The sequence below is a fragment of the Capsella rubella genome, unplaced genomic scaffold, assembly GCF_000375325.1.
Source record: "Capsella rubella cultivar Monte Gargano unplaced genomic scaffold, Caprub1_0 scaffold_7, whole genome shotgun sequence".
NCBI lineage: Eukaryota > Viridiplantae > Streptophyta > Magnoliopsida > Brassicales > Brassicaceae > Capsella > Capsella rubella.
In genome coordinates, this window is record NW_006238917.1 from 10,289,489 (window position 1) to 10,311,793 (window position 22,305).

The 22,305-nt window shown below is 33.3% G+C and overlaps 6 protein-coding genes across 6 annotated transcripts; 5 read left to right on the forward strand and 1 right to left on the reverse strand.

The window, feature by feature from the left end:
• Positions 1-997: 997 nt before the first annotated feature.
• LOC17878772 (F-box protein At2g21930) lies at positions 998-2,561 on the reverse strand. Its single transcript, XM_006282808.2, has 2 exons — positions 1,503-2,561; positions 998-1,395 (listed from the first exon to the last, which is right to left on the reverse strand). The coding sequence occupies exons 1-2, from the start codon at positions 2,488-2,490 to the stop codon at positions 1,193-1,195; spliced, it is 1,191 nt and encodes a 396-aa protein (XP_006282870.2). The 5' UTR covers positions 2,491-2,561; the 3' UTR covers positions 998-1,192.
• A 3,298-nt stretch (positions 2,562-5,859) lies between these two features.
• On the forward strand, positions 5,860-7,650 carry LOC17877876. Its single transcript, XM_006286005.1, has 7 exons — positions 5,860-6,033; positions 6,139-6,231; positions 6,325-6,546; positions 6,635-6,787; positions 6,915-6,968; positions 7,045-7,188; positions 7,297-7,650. Exons 1-7 carry the CDS (start codon positions 5,860-5,862, stop codon positions 7,648-7,650), a joined length of 1,194 nt encoding a protein of 397 aa, XP_006286067.1.
• Positions 7,651-8,754: 1,104 nt separating this feature from the next.
• LOC17880442 lies at positions 8,755-10,722 on the forward strand. The gene is made up of 7 exons (XM_006282576.2): positions 8,755-8,984; positions 9,085-9,177; positions 9,276-9,500; positions 9,594-9,746; positions 9,882-9,935; positions 10,032-10,175; positions 10,273-10,722. The coding sequence occupies exons 1-7, from the start codon at positions 8,799-8,801 to the stop codon at positions 10,630-10,632; spliced, it is 1,215 nt and encodes a 404-aa protein (XP_006282638.2). The 5' UTR covers positions 8,755-8,798; the 3' UTR covers positions 10,633-10,722.
• A 965-nt stretch (positions 10,723-11,687) lies between these two features.
• LOC17878360 (putative F-box protein At1g67390) lies at positions 11,688-14,251 on the forward strand. Its single transcript, XM_006285176.2, has 4 exons — positions 11,688-12,068; positions 12,674-13,303; positions 13,392-13,565; positions 13,733-14,251. The coding sequence occupies exons 1-4, from the start codon at positions 11,784-11,786 to the stop codon at positions 14,039-14,041; spliced, it is 1,398 nt and encodes a 465-aa protein (XP_006285238.1). The 5' UTR covers positions 11,688-11,783; the 3' UTR covers positions 14,042-14,251.
• A 1,325-nt stretch (positions 14,252-15,576) lies between these two features.
• Positions 15,577-17,481, forward strand: LOC17880857. The gene is made up of 7 exons (XM_006285830.1): positions 15,577-15,744; positions 15,839-15,931; positions 16,037-16,267; positions 16,381-16,533; positions 16,670-16,723; positions 16,849-16,992; positions 17,116-17,481. Exons 1-7 carry the CDS (start codon positions 15,577-15,579, stop codon positions 17,479-17,481), a joined length of 1,209 nt encoding a protein of 402 aa, XP_006285892.1.
• A 1,036-nt stretch (positions 17,482-18,517) lies between these two features.
• On the forward strand, positions 18,518-21,357 carry LOC17878227 (subtilisin-like protease SBT4.2). The gene is made up of 9 exons (XM_006285109.2): positions 18,518-18,609; positions 18,696-18,787; positions 18,876-19,122; positions 19,218-19,701; positions 19,774-19,868; positions 19,970-20,179; positions 20,259-20,370; positions 20,446-20,650; positions 20,736-21,357. The coding sequence occupies exons 1-9, from the start codon at positions 18,530-18,532 to the stop codon at positions 21,260-21,262; spliced, it is 2,052 nt and encodes a 683-aa protein (XP_006285171.1). The 5' UTR covers positions 18,518-18,529; the 3' UTR covers positions 21,263-21,357.
• Positions 21,358-22,305: the final 948 nt, after the last annotated feature.

Consider the following 22,305-nt stretch of genomic DNA (forward strand, 5'->3'; position numbering starts at 1 on the left):
AACTCTCTCCCAACCCTTTGATATGTACGTACACCGTTAAAAAAACTCAAAGCTATTTACAATCAAGCGGTAATAGACTCCTATGTCTCAAAAACTATGTTTCAACAGAGGAAACTAGAGCCAGTTTAGATATTACTTAGCCGGTACGGACGCCCGCATCCTCTTCTTCTAAGCCCATGTCTCGAAAGAGCAATTTGTTCACTTGGTTCAGATTTTGGCATTTTTTGTTTTAGTGAACAAGTAGAAAATGGTAATGATTTGCGTAATGTTGAGTAATAATTGATGATGAGAATAGTATATTTTCTAGTCTATGCAAAAACAAAATCCATTATGCATGAAACACAGTATATGATGATCAATCGAAAGTACCAAAAGTATCTATTAGTCTCACTACCGATTTTTGTTGTGTTACGGTCTAACACCTTGGTTCAATTCAGATTCTAAATCCATCCGTAACGCTTCCCTCGTAGTGAGACTAACGTAGTAACATACAATGCAAGGCTCCATGTCTAAGGATACAGAGTATGAAATATATTTTTAAATGACCGGATTTCACAATTAGTGGACTTAATTCTGGTTCGTTGAGCAAAATGTTGTCTTGAGCATCTTTGGCTTCAAGATCTAGATAAAACAAACACAAGCCAAACCCTGAAGCTTATTGCCCACTGAGTACACGTACATGAGCTATTCGTTAATGGACTTTAGTATCTATAAGACTCAATGATCTTTAGTACATCTCAATAGTTATTGGGATTTGGGAAGTTCTTCAGCAAAATAATTTTTCATTGATCAGAATCTTAGTTCAGATTCTTAGCTCTAATATCTTCCTTTATTTTTTCTCAAAAACATATTCAGCATGATCAAATAACTCTATTTTTTGATTACTTAAAATTCATTTTGTAGAAAACAAAAAGAAAAAATTCATTATGCATGAAAAGTAATTTTCAATTATTGTTGCAAACTTGTTCTGGTCCTTTTAGTTAATTTTGATATTGAATAATTAAAGAAATTATTCTTATAAGAAACTTTGGATCTTAACCAAGAAGATGAGACAACAATACACAACTTTAATACAGAGAGGCCACATATGATGATTAACCAGATGCAACACTAATCAAAACCACAGACAATACCAATGATAGTATATACTTACGAACAAACATTTCAATGGAGATAAGAGCGACGAGCACTCTTAGAGAAACATGAGATTATCAATCTGAGCAGGGAAGACAGAGAATGTGCAATGATATGAATCTTTATCCCAAAGTGGTTCCTTCAGCTCTGTGAATATTCCTTCTATGTATACTCTTCTCACAGCATTTTTCTTGATATTATAATAGATAACACTATATGGTTCTTTACAAAATACGAATAAAGGTGCCAAAACAACTTCACCTGCACCATTGCCAAGAAATGAATAGGGAAAAGTTAAAGTCATAACATCTATTAATGTAGGCAAAGCATAACAGTGTTCACTCACAAGCCAACAAAAAAGATCTTACCTCCATTAGCAACACAAAAAGGACGAAAATGATCGTAAGTCTCGCCATCCGATGGAGGCAACACATACTCATTTTTCGACCATTCATGTTTCACAGCATCCTTTAGAACCCACAAATTAAATCTACCACGAGAATCTCCCGTGAACAAGACTGCAAGTGTTCCTTCGTAGCTTGTCAGCCTTAGACACGAGATTCTGCTTGTAATATCTGGTAACTTGATGAGATCAAATTTTTCCGACCGAACATCAAAACACATAACTGCATGAGTCTCTTCATTGTCAAGACAAACACCATAATACAAGACACCATCGATACATATATCAGGAGAATAAGGATGATCAAGAAAATGAAGAGGGTAATCTTGAACAATCCTCCAAGAATTCTCCTTTCCCAATGTCAAAACCCGAAAGCTCTGACCAAAAGCGAAAGCGTCGTCAGGCGTAAAACACAACACTTTGTAATCACCACTGACGGGATCATACCCCAAGAAGTGGTGCATATCTACCCTCTCAGAATCGATCCTAGGCAAAGTAATGGATCCTCTAGTGCTAGGGTTATATACCATGAGTTTAGAAGGATGTCCATGGCAAATCAAACCATGAACAGAGGCAGAATAAGTTGTGTACGGTTGAGAATGGCAATTCATATGGTAAGTTGCTACAAAAGAAGATGAAGATGATGCACCTCGGTTCTGGGGTTGACTCACTGAGAAGAAGAAATGCTTCCAGGTACGTAACTTGGTATCTTTGAGTGTGAAGACGAGGCTTCGGGGACGACTCGAACTCGACTTGACCAAGTACGATTTCATGAAATCTCGGTTGCGGATGATGGATTCACATTCTTTAGATACGCAAAGGAACCTCGCTAGGGCTTTAACGGGTAATCCTTTGAATACTTCAGGGATGAGATCAAACGGAATCTGATCAAAGTTTCCTCTGCTTGTTCTCAAATCAGCTGAGATTTTGCTCTTTTCTACATGTATTTCCATGGCGGAGATACCAACGAACAGTCTCGGTAGCAAATATCTTCTGGACCAAGAGAAGAAGAAATAAATAAGCTGAGATAGTGAGATGGCCCGGGTTTTTATTTATTTGAAATACATTCATACGGTTTGATTTTAGCATAAATCTTATCTTGATGAAAATTTTCTCCTTAATCTCGCATAAAATCTTCTTTTACAACATTACAACATATTAATCTCGCATAAATCTTCTTTTACAACATTACAACATATTTAATAATACTACCTAATATTAAATCTTTTTTTTTTGTCATTTTTAGATTTATTAATATTATTGCAAAATGTTTTTGTCATCTTTAGATTTATTGATATTTTAAATTATGAGAATTATTACATAAACTAGTTTTACATGGAATCGTGTTTACTCTAGTAAAATATTTAGTTCCTTTTGTTTAATATAACCCAAAATAAAATACTTCATTTAAAATATCTTCGATTTCACACGTACGTTTGAATTTATAAAAACACAAATCACATAACCGAATATTTCTTTTCCTGATTTGTTTTAAAGCAATTTTCGTGTACATATATTATATGAGTCTTATCGAGGGACTGGATAGTCCGTGTGTCACATGTGTATAGGGAGGCGAACCACCTTGCGGATGGATTAGCCAACTGTGTGTTTCATTTACCTTTAGGATTTCATATGTTAGATTCTGTTCCGGTTGGTTTGGCGGCTTCACTTGAGGATGATGACCGAGGGACTGTGTTTCCAAGGCATATCCGAACTTAGTTTTTTCTTCTTTTTCTTAATAAATTGACGGGGTTTTACCCCGGTCTACTACCAAAAGGAAAAAAATTATATGAGTCTTTACAATCCATTTGTCGAAGCGTGCAGGATCTAAAAATTGGGAAGCAATAACTTCCAAACTATCAACACATGTATTGAGATGATCAACAAGGTTCATGTAAATGAAAAATTTATAGTAGGATGAGTTGTTGAACCTACGGTCGTACAATCTCAATATACCTACGCGGTCTTCAAAGATGACTTGTCAATCATCTTAACTATCTCTTCAGCCCACTTGTACAAATGTTGACGGGCCTGTATTATCGGATCGGCCCATATGTGCAAGAAGGCCTAGTCCATGTTACTTGGATTAGAAGTTAGCGGTTTTGGTATTTTATGTTTTCGGTTTTGATTTTTGGTTCTTTTGGATATTTACGATTTATGATTGGTGTTATCTCTTTTAATCTCTCCTTATCCTCCTAGGAATTCTTGTAATGTTTTACTAAAAGCCAAAAAGAGGTAGTCATAACTACCATTGAAAAATCTTGTGTCTTAGTTCTTTACAAACTCTTGATTGAGACCTATTAATTGTTTTCCAGACCATTGAGCCAATGACTAACAAATTAATGTTTACTCTCGTAAGTCATTTAATTCTAAGTGTCCCAAAATAAATTACTTCATTTAAAAGATTGTAAATTCCTTACGTACGTTTGAATTTATAAAGAAAAAAAGAAAACCAATTTTTCTTTGATCACATAATTATAAGTCATAACAAGTGCTTTATCGAAGCCAATATCTAAATATTGGGAAGCAACTTCCAAACTATCAACACATGCAAATATGCAATAATGAAAATTTTATAGTAGTATATGAGTTGTTGAACCTCTTAAAAAAAGTAACAACTCCTGGATCACCATCTCACTCTGTCTCTTTAGCAGACCGAAACAAGATTGTCGCAGTCTTTAAGCAATGAGCATTTCTCAAAGTATATTTTGAGAGATTTATCACTTTTGGCGATCCTTGTATATATCCCTGTCCACTGGAAAAATTTGGGACACTTTAAAAGAAACATTTAAAAACACAATTCAGTTGATTCTCCCAGCAAACCAGAGGATCCACAAAACTCTTTGTTTGATGTGTGATCTTCCTTACTAGTGTTTTTAAGAAACCATTAAGGCGATATTTATTGCAAAAATCAAGCAAATGTAATGTTTCAATTGTCATATTACAAAGATCTAACTAATCAGGTTTTAGATGTGTCCTGGACCATCATAGTAAATTAAACGACCGATCTCTTTGATTCTGTGTTCTATTTGGTTTACCACGTTGTAGCTTCGATTGTTGTCTGAATATTCTTCAATGTAGGTCACCTCTCGATCAACGTGATAATTACCATCAAGTATGGAAATGCGTTTCATATATGCATCGTACAGTATTTTCAAAATTGGAAAAATCCAAATCCCATTTGTGGACTCAACTGTGCTGCAGTGTAAACTTCGCCTCCCCATTCGACATAGGTTTGGCGAAACCTGTTCGATGGCCAAAATCCAACTTCTATTGTGTTTAAACCAAACTGAACCCACCAATTCCCGTTTGCTTGGTCCTGTTACAAGAAAATCATAAGTAAATTTTAACATTAAAGTAAATAATCATACAAAATTATTTGTGATCAATAAGTTCGGTGGATTCCGTGCCTATATCATAACCGTTTACAAGTTAATAGGTTAACTACAACATAACTTTTATCTACGGTAAAAAAACTTATAGTTAAAAAAATTATATGAATTATATCTATTACTAGGATCACTTTACCCCAAATTAGGGATGAGATTAATCATGGACCAAGTTACATAAAACCAAATCCCTACTATAGTAAAAGAGAAGTACAAAAACAAAACAAAAATGGGTCTGGTCAAAATTGAAAAAATAACCCGAAATTCTAATGATGGATACTTAATTTTTGGACTAAAATTCGGGTATGTATATATCCTTTTTTTTTTGTCTTTTGTATGTATATATCCATTAACTATTAAATTCCGAAAATATAAACATCATTTTTTTAAAAATCAGTTACTAAAAATTCCCCTTATTTAGGAAACTATAATAATTATACATGCATATATTTAAGAAATCTAAATTAATTGTTCAAATCTATTATATTACGTAAACGTTTTTGTACTTCTCTTTTACTATAGTAGGGATGTTCAAGTATATTTGAATACCTTATTACCGTCTAATAGTAATAATAAAAAAAATCTTACCTATTAGAATCTTTATTTTCAAATACTACTATATATATAGGGGACAAATCTCTCGAAAAATAATTAAAAGCATTTGTATTATATGTTTACTGATTAATATATTAACATATTGTGTAAGTACCTTATTACTGTGATATATGTTTATTTGTTGACTGTTGAATCTATTTAATTGTGTTTCAATTTAATAATTATCACCATAAAAGTCTTTCCAAAAATATGTTTAGTCAACAGTTTGGAATTTGTAAGAACATATGTAAACCAATATATATATCTTCCTTCCATCAAATTGATCAACTCATGTTCTCTCTCTCTCCCTCTCTTTCATTCTCTCTAATGTTGATAAAAATGGGAACGAGAGGTCCTGTGATATGGTTGTTCTTAATGTGTTGCATCTTTGGTCACATAATTGTAAGTCATAACAATGGTTTTGTTGAAGCCAAGAGATTTTCTAAATTCGAAGATTTGGAAATCGAGAAGAGGCTCAAGGATATAAACAAACCCGCTGTCAAGATCATCAAGGTTTTTATTTATATATATCTTCACAATCTTGCTTTTGTTCTCCTTATATATACTATACACTTAAGTCATATATGTTAATCTCTTTATATGGATATAAAACAATAGACTATAGATGGAGAAAGCTACGGGTGTGTGGATTTCTTCAAGCAACCAACATTTGATCATCCTTCTATGAAAAATCCCGCAAACCTTAACAAGGTATAATTTCTGATCAGATCAGCTCTTGTATATATGAAAACATAAAAAAAGAAAAGAAAAAGTAATATGTTTGTGGTGTCTGACATGGTTTAGATGCGTCAATTTTGGGAAGAAATGAGCAATCAGACAAACGATGGTGAATTTGGTTACTTATGGGAGAATGGTGTTGGTTGTCCCATTGGTACGGTCCCGAGACAAATAGTCACCAAAGAGGATCTTTTGAGATTAGACTCATTGGACGATAATCATAAACCCCGAGCCTCTTGGAACACTACCAGTGACGATCCTAATAATCAGCATTACGACCAACATCATGTAAGTTGATTCTTTTAATTAGAAAAAACAAGAATATCAAATAACCTTTTGATATATTTATAATGATAATATTCTTTGTTGGGATTAGTTTGCGGTAGCTTATACGAAGAACATAGGAAAGAGGTTCCATGGAGCAGCAATGGGACTATGTATAACCGCGCCTAAGGTTGAGCCGACACAATTCAGTTCTTCTCGACTTCACATGCAGATCGGAAGCGGATACATCCAAATCGGTGTGACTGTAAGTCATCACTTAGTTTATTTATTCTGCACTGAGCTACTGAGCTATATATACATTGTCCATTTTATAAATTTATAAATCATGAATTATATATTGTCTAACAAATAGTTTAAATTCATTAATTCAGGTAAATCCAGTATTGTACAAAGACGACCAACCTCGGACTTACGTCTATACAAATGTATATCATTCAAATCCTTCTAGTAAATTCTCTTTAAAATATACATATGAAATAATGTATAATGATATTGGGACAGACAAATGGTGCATCATGTTACAATAATTACTGCAGAGTTGGGATGGACGGCTTTCGACCAGACTTTCCACTTGGTATGGCGCTGAAGCCAGTGTCTGTCCGTGGTGCTGATGTGACTCACCTTCGTACCTTCCGTCTAGCAAAGGTTTTTCTCTTTCTTAGTACTTGCTCTTTTTTTTTGCCTTTGTTTAAATTTCTGAGCAGTGCATGCGACTAAATATTCAATATTAACCAACTGTTTTCTGGTGACAAGTGGAAAAGTATGGCTGTTTGGTGGTTTGAATTTGGTAAAAAACTTTCACCGGTTGGACTTTGGCCGGATTATTGGTTTAATCAAACCTATGGAAATTATATCGAGTGGGGTGGAGAAGTGTACAGCGCAAATCAGCCTAGTCCTCCAATGGGATATGGATATTATCCAGTTGGGAGCAACCGTTGGGATGCATATATGCAACACATATCCGTGGTCGACACTTATTTTGACATAGACTTCAATGTGAACTATCTCGAAGACTTTAATTCGAAAGGCTATAAAGTGAGAGAGTCGACAGATCCTATACATCATGGCGGTCATGTAATCTTTTATGGTGGTCCAGGCAATATATGAAAGTGATTAGATCTTTGTAATACGCAAACTTAAAACATTGTATTGACTTTACCTTTACAATAAATAACGCCTTCACAGGTTTCTTCTAAATAAAATCCGAACACATATATATTAAGTTCGACTAAGAGTCAGTTCCCGGCGATGTCATAAGGGAAATATTTCAAAAAATTTAGAATAACATATTTCTTGAATTTAAAAGCAATGAAATCATTTGAAAATGTAGACTACGAATAAAACTATGCACTATTACAAACAGTCGTGTCTATTTAATTATATATATCTTTTTAACTATAACTTATTTTACGGAAAGGTACAACGAAAAAATCACAATTGTTCTTGATATTTATTCATATTTATATTATTGTTTAGATTGGTACATAATTTTTTGGAGTGTATGTTTCTTTTTTCTTCCAAAATCTCTATTCAAACTGCACTGTGCGTCATATAAGTTCACCACAACTCCGACTTCTCGAAAATTAGACTCTACTTCTTATGGTGTGTTTGTACTTGAAGTTTTAAATTTATTACATAGTAGTAGTAAAAGTAACGGTTGAGATAGAAGACTTTTGAAGTTATAAGAAAACAAAATTTATTGGAAACATATTTTGGTTTATAGTAAAAAGTTGCGACAATTTTTTTCTAAAGAGTTATTTTTAAAAACATCTTTTGATTCCTTTAATGTAACGTAAACATACACCTCATTTTGTATTTTGCAGATTTACTTCTTTTTTTTATTTGGCAGTTTTTTTTTATGTGGTAAAATGTTGTGTAAAGAAGGAAGACATTGATTTTTTTTCCATTTTAATGTAAAAGTAATATCTTTATTAGAATCTTTATTCTCAAATACTATTATATATAGGGGAAAAATTTCTCGAAAAATAATTAAAATCAGCTGTATTAGATGTTTACTAATTAATATATTAACATATAGTGTAAGTCTCTTATTAGTTGACTGTTGAATTTATTTTATTATGTTTCAGTTGAATAATATATATCACCATAAAAGTCTTTCCAAAAATATATTTAGTCAACAGTTTGGAATTTGTAAGAACATATGTAAACCACTACATATCTTCCATCCCTCAGATTAATGAACTCATGTTTGTTTACTCTCTCTCTCTCTCTCTCTTTCATTTTCTCTCTAATTAATGTTGATAATAATGGGAAGGAGAGGTCCTGTGATATGGGTGTTCTTAATGTGTTGCATCTTTGGTCAAATAATTGTAAGTCACAACAATGGTTTTGTTGAAGCCAAGAGATTTTCTAAATTTGATGATTTAGAAATCGCGAAGAGGCTAAAGGCTATGAACAAACCCGCGGTCAATATCATCAAGGTTCGTTATATATCTTCAAAATCTTGCTTTTGTGATATTTATATAAACTATACAATTAAGTCAATTATGTTAATCTCTTTATATGGCTATAAAACAATAGACTATAGATGGAGAAAGCTACGGGTGTGTGGATTTCTTCAAGCAACCAGCATTTGATCATCCTTCTATGAAAAATCCCGCAAACCTTTACAAGGTATAATTTCAGATCAGCTCTATTACATATCGTATATTAACTCTTGTATATATGAAAACATAAAAAGTAATATGTTTGTGGTGTCTGACATGGTTTAGATGCGTCAATTATGGGAAGGAATGAGAAATCAGACAAACGATGGTGAATTTGGTTACTTATGGGAGAATGGTGTTGGTTGTCCCATTGGTACGGTCCCAATACAAAGAGTCACCAAAGAGGATCTTTTGAGATTAGACTCATTGGACGATAATCATAAACCCCGTGGCTCTTGGAACACTACCAATGGTGATCCTAGTAGTCCTATGTATTACGACCAACATCATGTAAGTTGATTCGTTTAATTAAAAAAAAAGAATACCAAATAACCTTTTGATATACTAATTATAATGATAATATATATTCTTGGTTGGGACTAGTATGCGGTAGCTAGGACGAAGTACACAGGAAGGAAGTTCCATGGAGCAACAATGGAACTCTGTATAACCGCGCCTACGGTTAAGCCGAGGCAATACAGTGCTACTCGAATTCACATGCAGATCGGAAAGGAATTTATCCAAGTCGGGTTGACTGTAAGTCATGAATTTTGCCACTGTGTTACTGATCAGCTCTATTTACTTTTATTTATTTTATAAATTTATAATCATGAGTAATGTATTTTTACTAAATATAATTGAAAATAACACAAATATTATTCACTAATTCAGGTAAATCCAGTATTGTACAAAGACCACCAACCTCGGACTTTCGTCTATACATATGTATACCATTCAAAACCTGCTAGTAAATTATCTTTCAAACTTACCATTTTGTTTTTTGATTATACATATGAAGTAGTGCATATAATGATGGGACAGGTACATGGTAAATCATGTTACAATAGTTACTGCACCACTGGGATGTCAGTCGTTCGTAGAGACTTTCCACTTGGTACGGCAATAAAGCCAGTATCTGTCCGTGGTGCTAATATGACTTACTATGGAACCTTCCGTCTAGTCCAGGTTTTTTTCTTTCTTTCTTACCCTTTTTTGCCTTTGTTTAAATTTCTGAGAAATGCGACTAACCATTCGAAATTAACATAATGATTTCTGGTACCAGGACAACAAATATGGAATTTGGTGGTTTCAATATGGTAAAAAGGCTTTAGATGTTGGAATTTGGCCGGATTATTGGTTTGATCAAAGCTATGGAAATTTGATCGAGTGGGGTGGAGAAGTGTACAGCGCCTATCAGCCTAGTCCTCAAATGGGATATGGATATTTTCCTGTTGAGAGCGTCCGTTACGATGCGTATATGCAACACATATCCGTGCTCGACAGTAATTTTAACATAGACCGCAATGTGAGCTATCTCGAAGACTCTTCGGATGCCACTCGAGGCTATAAAGTGATAGACTCGACAGATCCTAAACATGAAGGCGGTCATGTAATCTTTTATGGTGGTCCAGGCAATATATGAAAATGATTAGATCTTTGTAATATGAAAACTCAAAACATTATATTGACTTGACCTTTACAATAAATAACGCCTTCACAGGTTTCTCCTAAATATAATCCGAACAAATATATATTAAGTTCGAAGTAAGAGTCAGTTCCCGGCGATGTCATAAGGGAAATATTTCAAAAAATTTAGAATAACATATTTCTTGAATTTAAAAGCAATGAAATCATTTGAAAATGTAGACTACGAATAAAACTATGCACTATTACAAACAGTCGTGTCTATTTAATTATATATATCTTTTTAACTATAACTTATTTTACGAAAAGGTACAACGAAAACATCACAATTGTTCTTGATATTTATTCATATTGATATTATTGTATAGATTGGTACATTATTTTTTGGAGTGTATGTTTTTTTTTTCTTTCCAAAATCTCTCTTCAAACTGCACTGTGCGTCATATAAGTTTACCACAACTCCCGACTTCACGACAAGACTCTACTTCGTATGGTGTGTTTGTATTGAAGTTTTAAGTTTAGTACATAGTAGTAAAAGTAACGGTTGAGATAAAAGACTTTTAAAGTTATAAGAAAACAAAATTTGTTGGAAATGTATTTTGGTTTATAGTAAAAAGGTGCGATAATATTTTTCTAAAGTATTATTTTAGAAAACATCTTTTGATTCCTTTAATGTAACGTAAACATACACCTCATTTTGTATTTTGCAGATTTACTTCTTTTTTTTATTTGGCAGTTTCTTTTTTTATGTGGTAAAATGTTGTGTAAAGAAGGAAGACATTGATTCTTTATTAATTTTTTCCATTTTAATGTAAAGTAAAATCCAGTCAAATTTATTTTTGTAAAGAAACAAAAGTCAAATTGTCCATATGAAAAATTTAAAGTAAAAAAAAAAAAAGAGAGAGTTAAATTTTTAACTCCGACAACAACCCTAGATATTTTCTTTGTCTCTAAAATAATCTTTTGTATCTCCTCGTAATTAACTACATCAAACATATATATATAAACCTCCATAGTCTTCTTGCTTTACTCATCATACATGTGATGATGTGAAAGCATCTCAAGTCTAAAAGCACTCTCTCTTTTTTTTTGTGTTTCTCTTCTTCACAAAAGAATCAAACTCCTTCTTCTTTAATTATTATCTAATCCATGGAGAAATCACTATTATCTTCTGATGCACGAGGAAAAGGTGTCCTTGTTGATGAGGTGGTCAAAACCGATGATGATCGAATCAGCATACTTCCCACAGATCTATTGCTTAAGATCTTATCGAGCCTGACTATAGAAGAAGCTGTTAGAACAAGTGCTCTATCAAAGCGATGGATGAATGTGTGGAAGGAGACGGCTGATCTCTGTGTGGACATGCGATATATCACTCTATCCAAAAATATTTTCATCGATGTTAGTCCTTATGCCGCTAGATGGATGACAAAGGTCCATTTCTTTTACTCTAACATTTCTCTTACAGTTTTTAATTTGTTTGATAAAAAAATTCACAAATAAACAAGTAGATCAAGGTATGTACACACATATTGTATGATTTAGGTTGATGTTATATTACAAACCCTTAAGATAATCCATGAATCATTTGATCTCAATTGTTAGTTTTATTGTTGAAGTGGATAATCAAATTTTAGATCACCAACGAATACGTTTTATTTTAAAATTCGCGCCTTTAAATAAAAGATAAAGATTAACGCCGTTTTTTTATTGAGGTTAACGGTTTTTAATGATAAGGTTAATTAACGATATTTGCCGCGAAAACAAATTTATTTTTTTCAAAATTTTATGATCAATGCATTTGAAATTGAGTATCTATAGTAAACTTTTTATTATTTTATGGTGAATGTATATATGATCTCTTTCCTTGTTCCACCTAATTGAATGTATTGTTGTTAGATTTAAAGAGTTATATTTTTTCTTCGTAATTTATTTGTACTTTCCTTTAATTAAAGAAGTGTCCACAAAGATTCATATGTATATCTATCTGTTCTAACCATTTTCACATATTCTAATTAAATAACTCTTTGGCCTTGTAGGTTATAAACGATCACAATGGCCGTTTCGAACGAGTCACAATCAACCATTACCCATACCAATGTGAAGATGGGACGGTCGAAGCATGGATTCACTCACTGATTCATGTGAAACATGTCAAGCATCTCAACCTAGTAAACTATATTATCCGTTTCATTGCAAAAACCAAAACCAACTATACACTTGACTTGCCTCCACAGTCATTTTCTCATCCAAACCTCGAATCATTCTATCTTGGTCGGTATAACTTAAAAGATCCACATGCTTTCCGAAGCTGCTCGAATCTAAAGAGTCTAAAACTCGTTGGAGTTTTCGCGGAGATCGAAGTCTTTAATGCAGTGCTCCTGTCTTGCCCTTCTCTCCAAGTGCTCGTTGTAAAGATCAACTGCTATGAACAAAGTGGTCCTCTCATCATTGGCAACCGCAACTTAAAGTTCTTGTACTTATCCGGTTATCAGATTGATGGATTTGAAGTGGTTGCACCTAGTCTGGAGATCCTGACCGTCCAATCTCTCTCGTGTGAGATGGATAAGTTTGTCATGACAAACCCTAGACTCCAGTTCAGTCGAAACTATTGGGCAACTGGACAGTTATATTCTCACACCAGCTACTGTATATCATGCCCTCCTCAGGTATATATTTCTTTTGCTTGCAATTTGATTTTGATAGTAATGATGTTAAAACTTAGTTTGATATTTTTGACATATATATGAATCTAAGGATAAAAGCAGCATCGGGCATGAAGTCATGATCAGTGCATCCAGTGAATATATGCAACGTTCTGCATCGATGTCAGTGAGTTTAGACTTAACGAATGCAAAAGAGGTAGATATGCTAAACGAAGTTTTATCTGTATGGCCTGTAGAAATGGAAGAGCTCGAAATTGTATTTAAGGTATGTTATATAATCTCATGTGTGTTCTAATTTTAACTGGATTGAATTAGCTAATCTTTTTTATTTTTCTAGCAACGTTGGCATGTATGTTATATATGTACATACATGATATTTTCCAAAGGTCCATACATGATTTTTTTTTTTTTTTTTTTTGGGTGTATATATAGAATAACAATGCTCCCATGGAAGAACTTGAGTCCTGCATCGGAAGTACAAAGAGGAACTTTTGGGAAGAGACAAAACCGTTTCCCAGCCGTTACTTCCGTGCGTATACCGTATGGCTGATTAACTTTAGCGGTTCTAAAGAAGAGTTTGCTCTAGCTTCGTGCTTGATAGCGCAAGGAACAGTGGTCAAGAAAATGTTAATCAGACCTTCGTCGATTCCTCTGAGTAACAAGTTCGAGATAGAAGAGGCAGTGACCAGGCTAAACGAACTTCCAAAATGTTACACAAAACTTAGTATCACAACGTTCTGATGGAATTTGGTTCGAATCTAGCTATTGGTGATATAAAGAAAAAAAACCTTTTATGATTTGCTGTTTAATATGAAAAATTATGTAGTGTCCGCTTTCAAGTACTTCTTTTGGCATTTGATTTTATGTTTCATATATTTGGGATCTAAATTGTATCAATCAATTTGAAACTTATCTGATTTTCTTGATGAATTATTTATATTTTTTACTGCATATGATTTGTTTTACCCCTATTTTGAAGTCTTTGAAATAGTCCACATGTCTTTGAGGCTTTGACATAGTCCACATTTATAAGAGACTTCATTAAAGTTATGTTAAGGATTCTAAACAACTTCATTAAAGTTAGCGTCTAAATTTGATTAATCGGAGCTTAGGCCAGGCCTAGCAAGTTAGTAAATTATTTATTACTTAAAAAAAAAAAAATCAACATTTTATAACAAACATGATCTAAAAAATAAATGCTATAAGTGATTACATATATTCACACATAAGTTTATATGAGAACTAAAATAATTTGTTCCGATAAATATAAAATTGGAATTGTATATAAAATAATTACAATTGTATTAAAAAGCCTGGAGATCATTACTTTTTAATTAATGGCATTGAAGTGTTCATAGCTTAAGAAGCCTGGATATCATTACTATTATCATTTATCTCAATATTCCCCAATAATATATAGGGGATAACCGGATTAGTCTCTCGAAATATAATCGAAATCAATTGTATTATAGGAAGACTGAAAATAAATTGATATTAGACTTAAGATTTGATTAAAAGATGAGTTTCAAGCTAGTAGAAAAAGTGTCTCAAGAAATATGTGTGTGACATAAGGTTTTTTTTCCGGATAACAGCATAAATGAACTCAAGAGATATCTGAAGTGAAAATTTGGCATTGGTAAGATCCAAAAAGAGTGCAAAGATAGATTTCGGCTTTGAATTCATAAGAAGAATCTCATGGGACGTTTTCAAGGACCAAACAATTTGTAAAACAAGAAGCATCAATGTATCGCAGAAGCAGAAAAAAAAAACTCAATTTGTAACAAATAATGGATAGGAGTTGAAGTTTTGGATTAGAATTCTAGCATGTTAAAATATAACTAAACACAAAATGTGATTAATCGGACGAAAACTAGATTTTCAGCGTATTATAATTATTTAACGAAAACATTTTATTTAGTCATATTATTCTGCTAACAATTCTTCATATATTCTGTTATTTTCCTATTTTTATGACATATCAGTCAATATGAATATTGATCAATAATTAATATATTAACATATAAGCCTCTCAGGAATTGTTATTCAAATTAGTATCTAAGGAATTAGTAAGAAGAATCCGTTGAATCCTTAAGTACATGTCTTTTGAGAAATTATTTTGGTCAAAAGTCTGGAATTTTGTAATAACAATATATTTTATTCCTTAATCAGCATCCTGATCAACCCTTCTATATATTAAACCTCTATCTTTTCGTCCCACAATTTCAATCAACTCTTCCTTTGTCTTTTTCTTTATTTCTCTCTATTGTTGATCAAAAATGAAAGTGCCAGTGACATGGGTGTTCTTAATGTGTTGCATCTTTGGTTGCCTAAGTATAATTCATAACAATGAATTCGCCGAAGCCAAGAGATTTTCTAAATTTGAAGATTTAGAAATCGAGAAGAGGCTAAAGGCTATGAACAAACCCGTAGTCAAGATCATCAAGGTATTCACATATTTTTCACAATCTTGCTGGTATTCTCTATTATAATTTACAAATAAGTATATATGCTAATCTCTATTATTGCTGCAAATAATAGACTATAGATGGAGAAAAATATGGATGCGTGGATTTTTTCAAGCAACCAGCATTTGATCATCCTTCTATGAAAAATCACACATACCATTACAAGGTATAAAATATCACTATATCAGTTCTATATGCTTATATTCTCTTTATTAAGAACATAAAAAGAATCGGACAGTATAATATGTTTGTTGTGTTCGACATGTCTTAGATGCGTCCAATATGGAAGAGAATGATGATAGAAAAAAAGACAAACAATTCTGGATTTGGTTACTTATGGGAGAATGGTGTGGGTTGTCCCATTGGCACGGTCCCTATAAAAAGAGTCACCAAAGAAGATCTTTTAAGACTAGACTCATTTGGTGATGATTATAAACCTAGTGGCTCATGGAACACTACTGCAGATGATCCTAATGATGTTCTCAATTACAAGACACATCATGTAAGTTGCTTCTTTTATAATCAAAACAAGAATTCTCAAGATTACATTTCTGATATATTTATAATGATAAATTAAAACGTTTTGGGTTTCAATATAAAAATGAATGGGATTAGTATGCGGTGGCTCGATCAATAGACCCAGAACAGAGGTTGAATGGAGCAACAATGGAACTTTGTATAGCCGCGCCTAAGGTTGCGCCAACGCAGTTCAGTACTTCTCGACTTCACATTCAGATGGGAAAGGAATTCATCCAAACCGGTTTTACCGTAAGTTACTTTCAGTACTCATAAAACCACTACTACTATATAGTTTATTTATTTAATTACTTGAAAATATATATGTATATTACAATGTTTGATAAATAGTTGAATAAAAGAACACAAATGTTATTTACAAATTCAGGTAAATCCAGGATTGTACAAAGACCACAAACCTCGGACTTTCGTCTATACAAATGTAAGTCATGAGTCACATCACGCTACTAAAATTATCTCTTTCGAAATTTATCATTATGTTACGTTATTGACTATATAATATGTATGAAGTAATTTATTTTATTGAGATATATAATGATGGAACAGGCAGGTGGGAAATCATGTTACAATAGCAACTGCGACGTTGGAATAATGCTCGTTCGTCAAGATTTTCCACTTGGTACGGCATTAACGCCAGTATCTGTTCGTGGTGATAAGATAAGTCACTATGGAATCTTTGGTCTAATCAAGGTTTTGCTCATTTCCTTATCCTCCTATCAAAAAAAAAAATCATACTATTTGGTTCACCCATTACAAAGTTTTGCTCGGTATGTAATATCAAACTTTACCTATATTATGTTTGTGGGATAACAGGACCAAAAAAATGGAAACTGGTGGTTGCAATTTGGTGATCAGGGAGAAGAAGTTGGATTTTGGCCGTCGACTAGGTTTCGCGAACACTATGGGAATTTGGTCGAGTGGGGTGGAGAAGTGTATAGCGCATCACTACCGAGTCCTGAAATGGGATATGGATATTTTCCTAAGGAAGAGGAAGCTTATGATGTATATATGAAACGTATATCGGTACTCGACGATGGTTATAACGTAGACCGAAGTGTGGACTATCTCCAACAATTTTCAGACGACGAACGCGGCTATAGAGTGATAGACGACACCAAGATTTCCAAATACCCTCGTGCCGGTCATATTGTCTTCTTTGGTGGTCCGGGAAAAATATGAAAAAGGATTAGATCTTTGTGAAATTCAAATGAAAACGTTACATTGACTTGATTATTCAGTGAATTATATCGCCTTTATTGGGTTCTTTATAACAAAGTTTTAATTAATTGAACTGAATTGGTCCGGTAAATACATAGCCAAGTCCACATAAAAAAATTTCATAAACCAATTCTCTTTGTTTTTGTTATTTATTCAACCAAAAACCATCCTCTATACTTATTAGATTTATCTGATTTTTTTAAATTAAAATGGATATCTCAGTGTAAATATTCTAGTAGAATAATCTCTAATACTTAAGAAAAATTAATACAGCAGAAACTATAAATACACTTATCAATCAAATCTTATCCCAATTTTTTAGATTTTTGTTTTATTTTCTTTTAGACATGTTAAATGTATTTGAAAAAAAAAATTATCCCATATGTGTGTAATAGATAAACATAAGTATGTTAATAAAAATGTTGAACAATAAAAAATAAGTTAATACAACTAATTAAAGAAGGTCTAAATATTTTTGAATTTTGTAAATTATACTATTACAAGATCTTGATTTATTTTTCCATATTTTAGGACATATTATAAGATTTGAATCATCTGATCTTTAATTTGACTGGGGATATGTACTTGTATCTATTATACATTCATAATTTATGGATTTGGCTTCCATATACCCTGTTTATGAATAACCAATATTCAATGATTATAATCAAATGTAATTAAAACCTCCAATATAAATAAATCTCTACAGCATAAATACATTGTCAAGATAATATCTCTCTTACACACAAATATATATAATCATGTACTAGCAACTTCACATAATGAGAATTCTAATCAACAATTAAAAGTCTGGACAATGGCTTCCCTTGGTTTGAGTCTCTGTCTTTTCTCCGTTCTTCTCATGAGCCTTTGTCAAATTCCTACAGCTATCGAAGATGAAAGAAAGGCAAGTCATTTCTGTTTTGTCTCGTAACCATAATAACTAATCTACGGTCTTAATAAATTTGTATTGGTCTGTGACATTTTGGAGCAGGTGTATATTGCGTACATGGGAGCTCTTCCTTCAAAAGCTTCTTACTCTCCTATGTCTCACCATCAGAATATCCTTCAAGAAGTTATCGAATCAAGGTTTGATATAACAATCTTAAATTTCTCATTACTAAAACCTGTTTCTTGTTGTTTACGTTATAATTTTTTCTATTTTTAATCTGCAGTTCCGTTGAAGAGTCTTTGGTTAGAAGCTACGGAAGAAGTTTCAATGGTTTTGCAGCCAGACTTACTGAATCTGAAAGAGATAAACTTATGGGTGAGTGTGTTTTTATGATTGTAACAGATTATATATGAGACTCTCGTCATGATGGTTATTTGATGATAATGTCATGTGTGAATTGAAGGCATGGACGGTGTGGTTTCGGTTTTTCCAAATACCAATTATAAGCTTCTTACAACAAGATCTTATGAGTTCATGGGACTTGGTGACAAGATCAAGCATGCCCCTAATGTTGAGAGCAATATAATAATTGGTGTAATCGACACCGGAGTCTGGCCTGAATCCAAGAGTTTTTCAGATAAAGGCATCGGGCCAATACCAAAAAAATGGAAAGGAACTTGTTCAGGAGGAGCTAATTTCACATGCAATAGGTAAGTAGCATTTTCACATATTCTTCTCAAAGTTTCTTGTGTTACACGAAAGGATCAAAAGATAAAGATTAATAACCCTAATCCAAATATTACAGGAAGTTAATTGGAGCACGATACTATGTGCAGAATTCAGCAAGAGACACTGACGGTCATGGGTCACACACGGCTTCAACAGCCGCAGGAAACAAAGTAAAAGGAGTGAGTGTCAACGGTGTGGCACAAGGAACTGCGAGAGGCGGTGTGCCTTTAGGTAGAATTGCTATTTACAGAATTTGCGAGCCAGCAGGATGTAATGCCGCGTCAATGTTAGCTGCGTTTGACGATGCTATAGCGGACGGAGTGGATGTTATAACCATTTCTATTGGAGGAGGTGTTACTAAACTTGATATTGACCCTCTCGCTATTGGATCATTTCACGCGATGCGCAAAGGGATTGTTACCACAGCTGCTGCCGGGAATGATGGCCCTAAACTTGAAAAAGTGATTAACATTTCACCGTGGCTCATAACCGTTGCAGCAGGTACAATTGATAGAAAGTTTGTTACTAATGTGGTTACTGGAGAAGGCAAAACCATACCGGTAAGTAGTTTTTCTCATGTTTTAGTTGATATATATTGTCCTCAATCATGGTGATTAAGTATGAACGTACAGGGAAGATCGATCAATGACTTTGACTTAAAAGGGAAGAAGTATCCGTTGGCATACGGGAAAACTGCCTCAAATACCTGTCCAGAAGAGAAAGCAAGGTAACTTGTGTCTCAAGGACTCCACAGCGCCCTAACTTGTGACTCAAGCATTTTTCATTTTATGGATATATCTTCATTTACTGGCATTCATTCTCTTGTAGGGCTTGCGCCAGTGGTTGCCTGAACACGGTACAAGGAAAGATTGTTGTGTGCGACAATTCAAACAATGTTATGGAACAAAAAGCCGCAGGTGCAGTTGGAACTATCCTTCATGTAACCAATGTTGATACTCCTGGTCTTGGTCCTATTGCGGTTTCAACCTTGGATGATACCAATTATGAAGCATTACATTCTTACGTTCTCTCCTCACCGTAAGAATTTTCTTCGCTAGACACTCTTTTAATTAGATATTTTTTAAGATGTTTGATGCAAATCGTTGATGTGAAATAGAAACCCGCAAGGAACTATAATGAAGAGTGGGACAGTTAAAGACAATGATGCTCCCATAGTTGCTTCTTTCTCTTCTCGTGGTCCGAACATTCTCTTTAGTGATATCTTGAAGGTAACAAAATTCAAAGAACGTTGCATTTGCATGAATTAGGTTAAGTGTCTTGACAACTACTATATATATATGCAGCCGGATATAACAGCTCCAGGAGTAAATATATTAGCAGCATATACACCAGTGGCTGGAACCGCGCTTCCAGGACAAAGCGTGGATTACTATTTCATGAGTGGAACATCAATGGCTACCCCTCATGCCGCAGGTGTAGCTGCCTATGTCAAGACGATCCATCCTCATTGGACCACTTCTGCTGTCAAATCTGCTATCATGACTACCGGTATCAACATCGAACCGAATTTTTCACTGAAGAAAATATTATTGATGTGACATCTGATCTGAATCTTTTTATGTTTTTGTTGCAGCTTGGGCAATGAACCCTTCGAAAAATGCAGAAGCTGAGTTTGCATATGGATCAGGATATGTTAACCCTTCAGTAGCAGTTGATCCAGGACTTGTTTACGAAATACCTAAAGAGGATTACTTGAACATGCTTTGCTCTATGGACTACTCATCCAAAGGACTTAGTACTATTGTGGGCGGTAACTTCACTTGTTCTGAAAAATCTAAGATTAGCATGAGAAACCTCAACTACCCATCAATGACAGCCAAAGTTTCAGCCTCATCATCTTCTGATATAACTTTTTCAAGAACCGTCAAAAACGTTGGGAAAAAGAGATCCACTTACAAGGCAAAACTGTCTGGGAATCCCAAACTCAGCATCAAGGTTAAGCCAGAGACTCTCTCTTTCAAGTCACTGGGGGAGAAGAAGTCTTACACCGTTACAATATCAGGCAAGAGTCTTGCTGGTATTTCTGGTATTGTGTCTGCGTCTCTGGTCTGGTCGGATGGTTCACACAATGTGAGAAGTCCTATTGTTGTGTACACTTAGGCATGCATCAATCTCATTTTGAAGACAATAATTGCATGTATTTGATGTTAAATAAATTTTAGTTTGTTGGGTTCTATTTTGTTTTACCTTTCATGGTTCAAACTCAGTCTAGCTAGGTTATATATGATATAACTTGTGATGTAATAAACTAACTAAATGGTTCACCTCTTCAAATTCTAATTATCCTACAACTTGGACTGATCCATTTTGCCTCCCATTATCAAACACAACATTCACTCCGTTCTACAAATTTATAATCCATTACATTTTTCCGACATGAACTATATATGATGTATTTGTCGAAAGTATTTCATGCATGTGACATTTTAACGTTTTTAGGATATTTATTTGAATGTGCTTCTTAATTAAATTAATTCTATAGACGCTTTCCATGCGTCATGCATGGAACATTTCTTTCGAAATTATATATGTTTTTTTCGGAAAAAAAAATGTGTTTTGGGGTAAGAAATCTCTATTAGTTATCTATACTTGGAAGTAAGTTTTTTGTCATATATTTTTAAAATCTCTATACCAACTCTAAATTTCAGAATATACGATATCAAAGTATCTTTGGAAAAGGAAAGAATAATTATTTATACATCGATCTACATCGAGTCCTACTAATTATATGTAAATATGAAATTATTACTGTCGTTTCATTAGATTTTTAACTTTAAGGTTATCCCATATTTTCATCTTCAATAGCTGTAATATCACAACAAATACCATCCCATATTTTCAAAAATGTTAAGAACAATTTAGTAAAGACTTAATAATAAATTATGTAATCAATTTTATAATTTATAAAGAAATCCATGCTCTCTAGAGAGTATTAAAACCATTATCTGTACTAAAATAAATTGAAATAAATAAAAAAAATCTTTAAAATGGATCCTAACATATTATTATATTTTGTAAATAAATTCAAATAACATTACAGAAACCATGATGTGTGAAAACACCATTAATCAATCAAATCTATTCATATTATTATGTATAGGTTCTTAAATAATTAAATAATAAATAAAATAAAAAATAGATAA

Excerpts from the sequence above, each read along its gene's own strand:
- LOC17878772 (XM_006282808.2), bottom strand. The coding sequence starts at position 2,490 with ATGGAAATACATGTAGAAAAGAGCAAAATCTCAGCTGATTTGAGAACA. Across the intron at positions 1,396-1,502 it reads TTTTTGTGTTGCTAATGGAG|GTGAAGTTGTTTTGGCACCT; the intron begins GTAAGATCTTTT and ends GCAATGGTGCAG.
- LOC17877876 (XM_006286005.1), top strand. The coding sequence starts at position 5,860 with ATGGGAACGAGAGGTCCTGTGATATGGTTGTTCTTAATGTGTTGCATC. Across the intron at positions 6,232-6,324 it reads ATCCCGCAAACCTTAACAAG|ATGCGTCAATTTTGGGAAGA; the intron begins GTATAATTTCTG and ends GACATGGTTTAG. Across the intron at positions 6,547-6,634 it reads AGCATTACGACCAACATCAT|TTTGCGGTAGCTTATACGAA; the intron begins GTAAGTTGATTC and ends TGTTGGGATTAG.
- LOC17880442 (XM_006282576.2), top strand. The coding sequence starts at position 8,799 with ATGTTGATAATAATGGGAAGGAGAGGTCCTGTGATATGGGTGTTCTTA. Across the intron at positions 9,178-9,275 it reads ATCCCGCAAACCTTTACAAG|ATGCGTCAATTATGGGAAGG; the intron begins GTATAATTTCAG and ends GACATGGTTTAG. Across the intron at positions 9,936-10,031 it reads GGACTTTCGTCTATACATAT|GTACATGGTAAATCATGTTA; the intron begins GTATACCATTCA and ends ATGATGGGACAG.
- LOC17878360 (XM_006285176.2), top strand. The coding sequence starts at position 11,784 with ATGGAGAAATCACTATTATCTTCTGATGCACGAGGAAAAGGTGTCCTT. Across the intron at positions 12,069-12,673 it reads CCGCTAGATGGATGACAAAG|GTTATAAACGATCACAATGG; the intron begins GTCCATTTCTTT and ends TTGGCCTTGTAG. Across the intron at positions 13,566-13,732 it reads AGCTCGAAATTGTATTTAAG|AATAACAATGCTCCCATGGA; the intron begins GTATGTTATATA and ends GTGTATATATAG.
- LOC17880857 (XM_006285830.1), top strand. The coding sequence starts at position 15,577 with ATGAAAGTGCCAGTGACATGGGTGTTCTTAATGTGTTGCATCTTTGGT. Across the intron at positions 15,745-15,838 it reads CCGTAGTCAAGATCATCAAG|ACTATAGATGGAGAAAAATA; the intron begins GTATTCACATAT and ends TGCAAATAATAG. Across the intron at positions 16,724-16,848 it reads GGACTTTCGTCTATACAAAT|GCAGGTGGGAAATCATGTTA; the intron begins GTAAGTCATGAG and ends ATGATGGAACAG.
- LOC17878227 (XM_006285109.2), top strand. The coding sequence starts at position 18,530 with ATGGGAGCTCTTCCTTCAAAAGCTTCTTACTCTCCTATGTCTCACCAT. Across the intron at positions 18,610-18,695 it reads CAAGAAGTTATCGAATCAAG|TTCCGTTGAAGAGTCTTTGG; the intron begins GTTTGATATAAC and ends TTTAATCTGCAG. Across the intron at positions 18,788-18,875 it reads TGAAAGAGATAAACTTATGG|GCATGGACGGTGTGGTTTCG; the intron begins GTGAGTGTGTTT and ends TGTGAATTGAAG.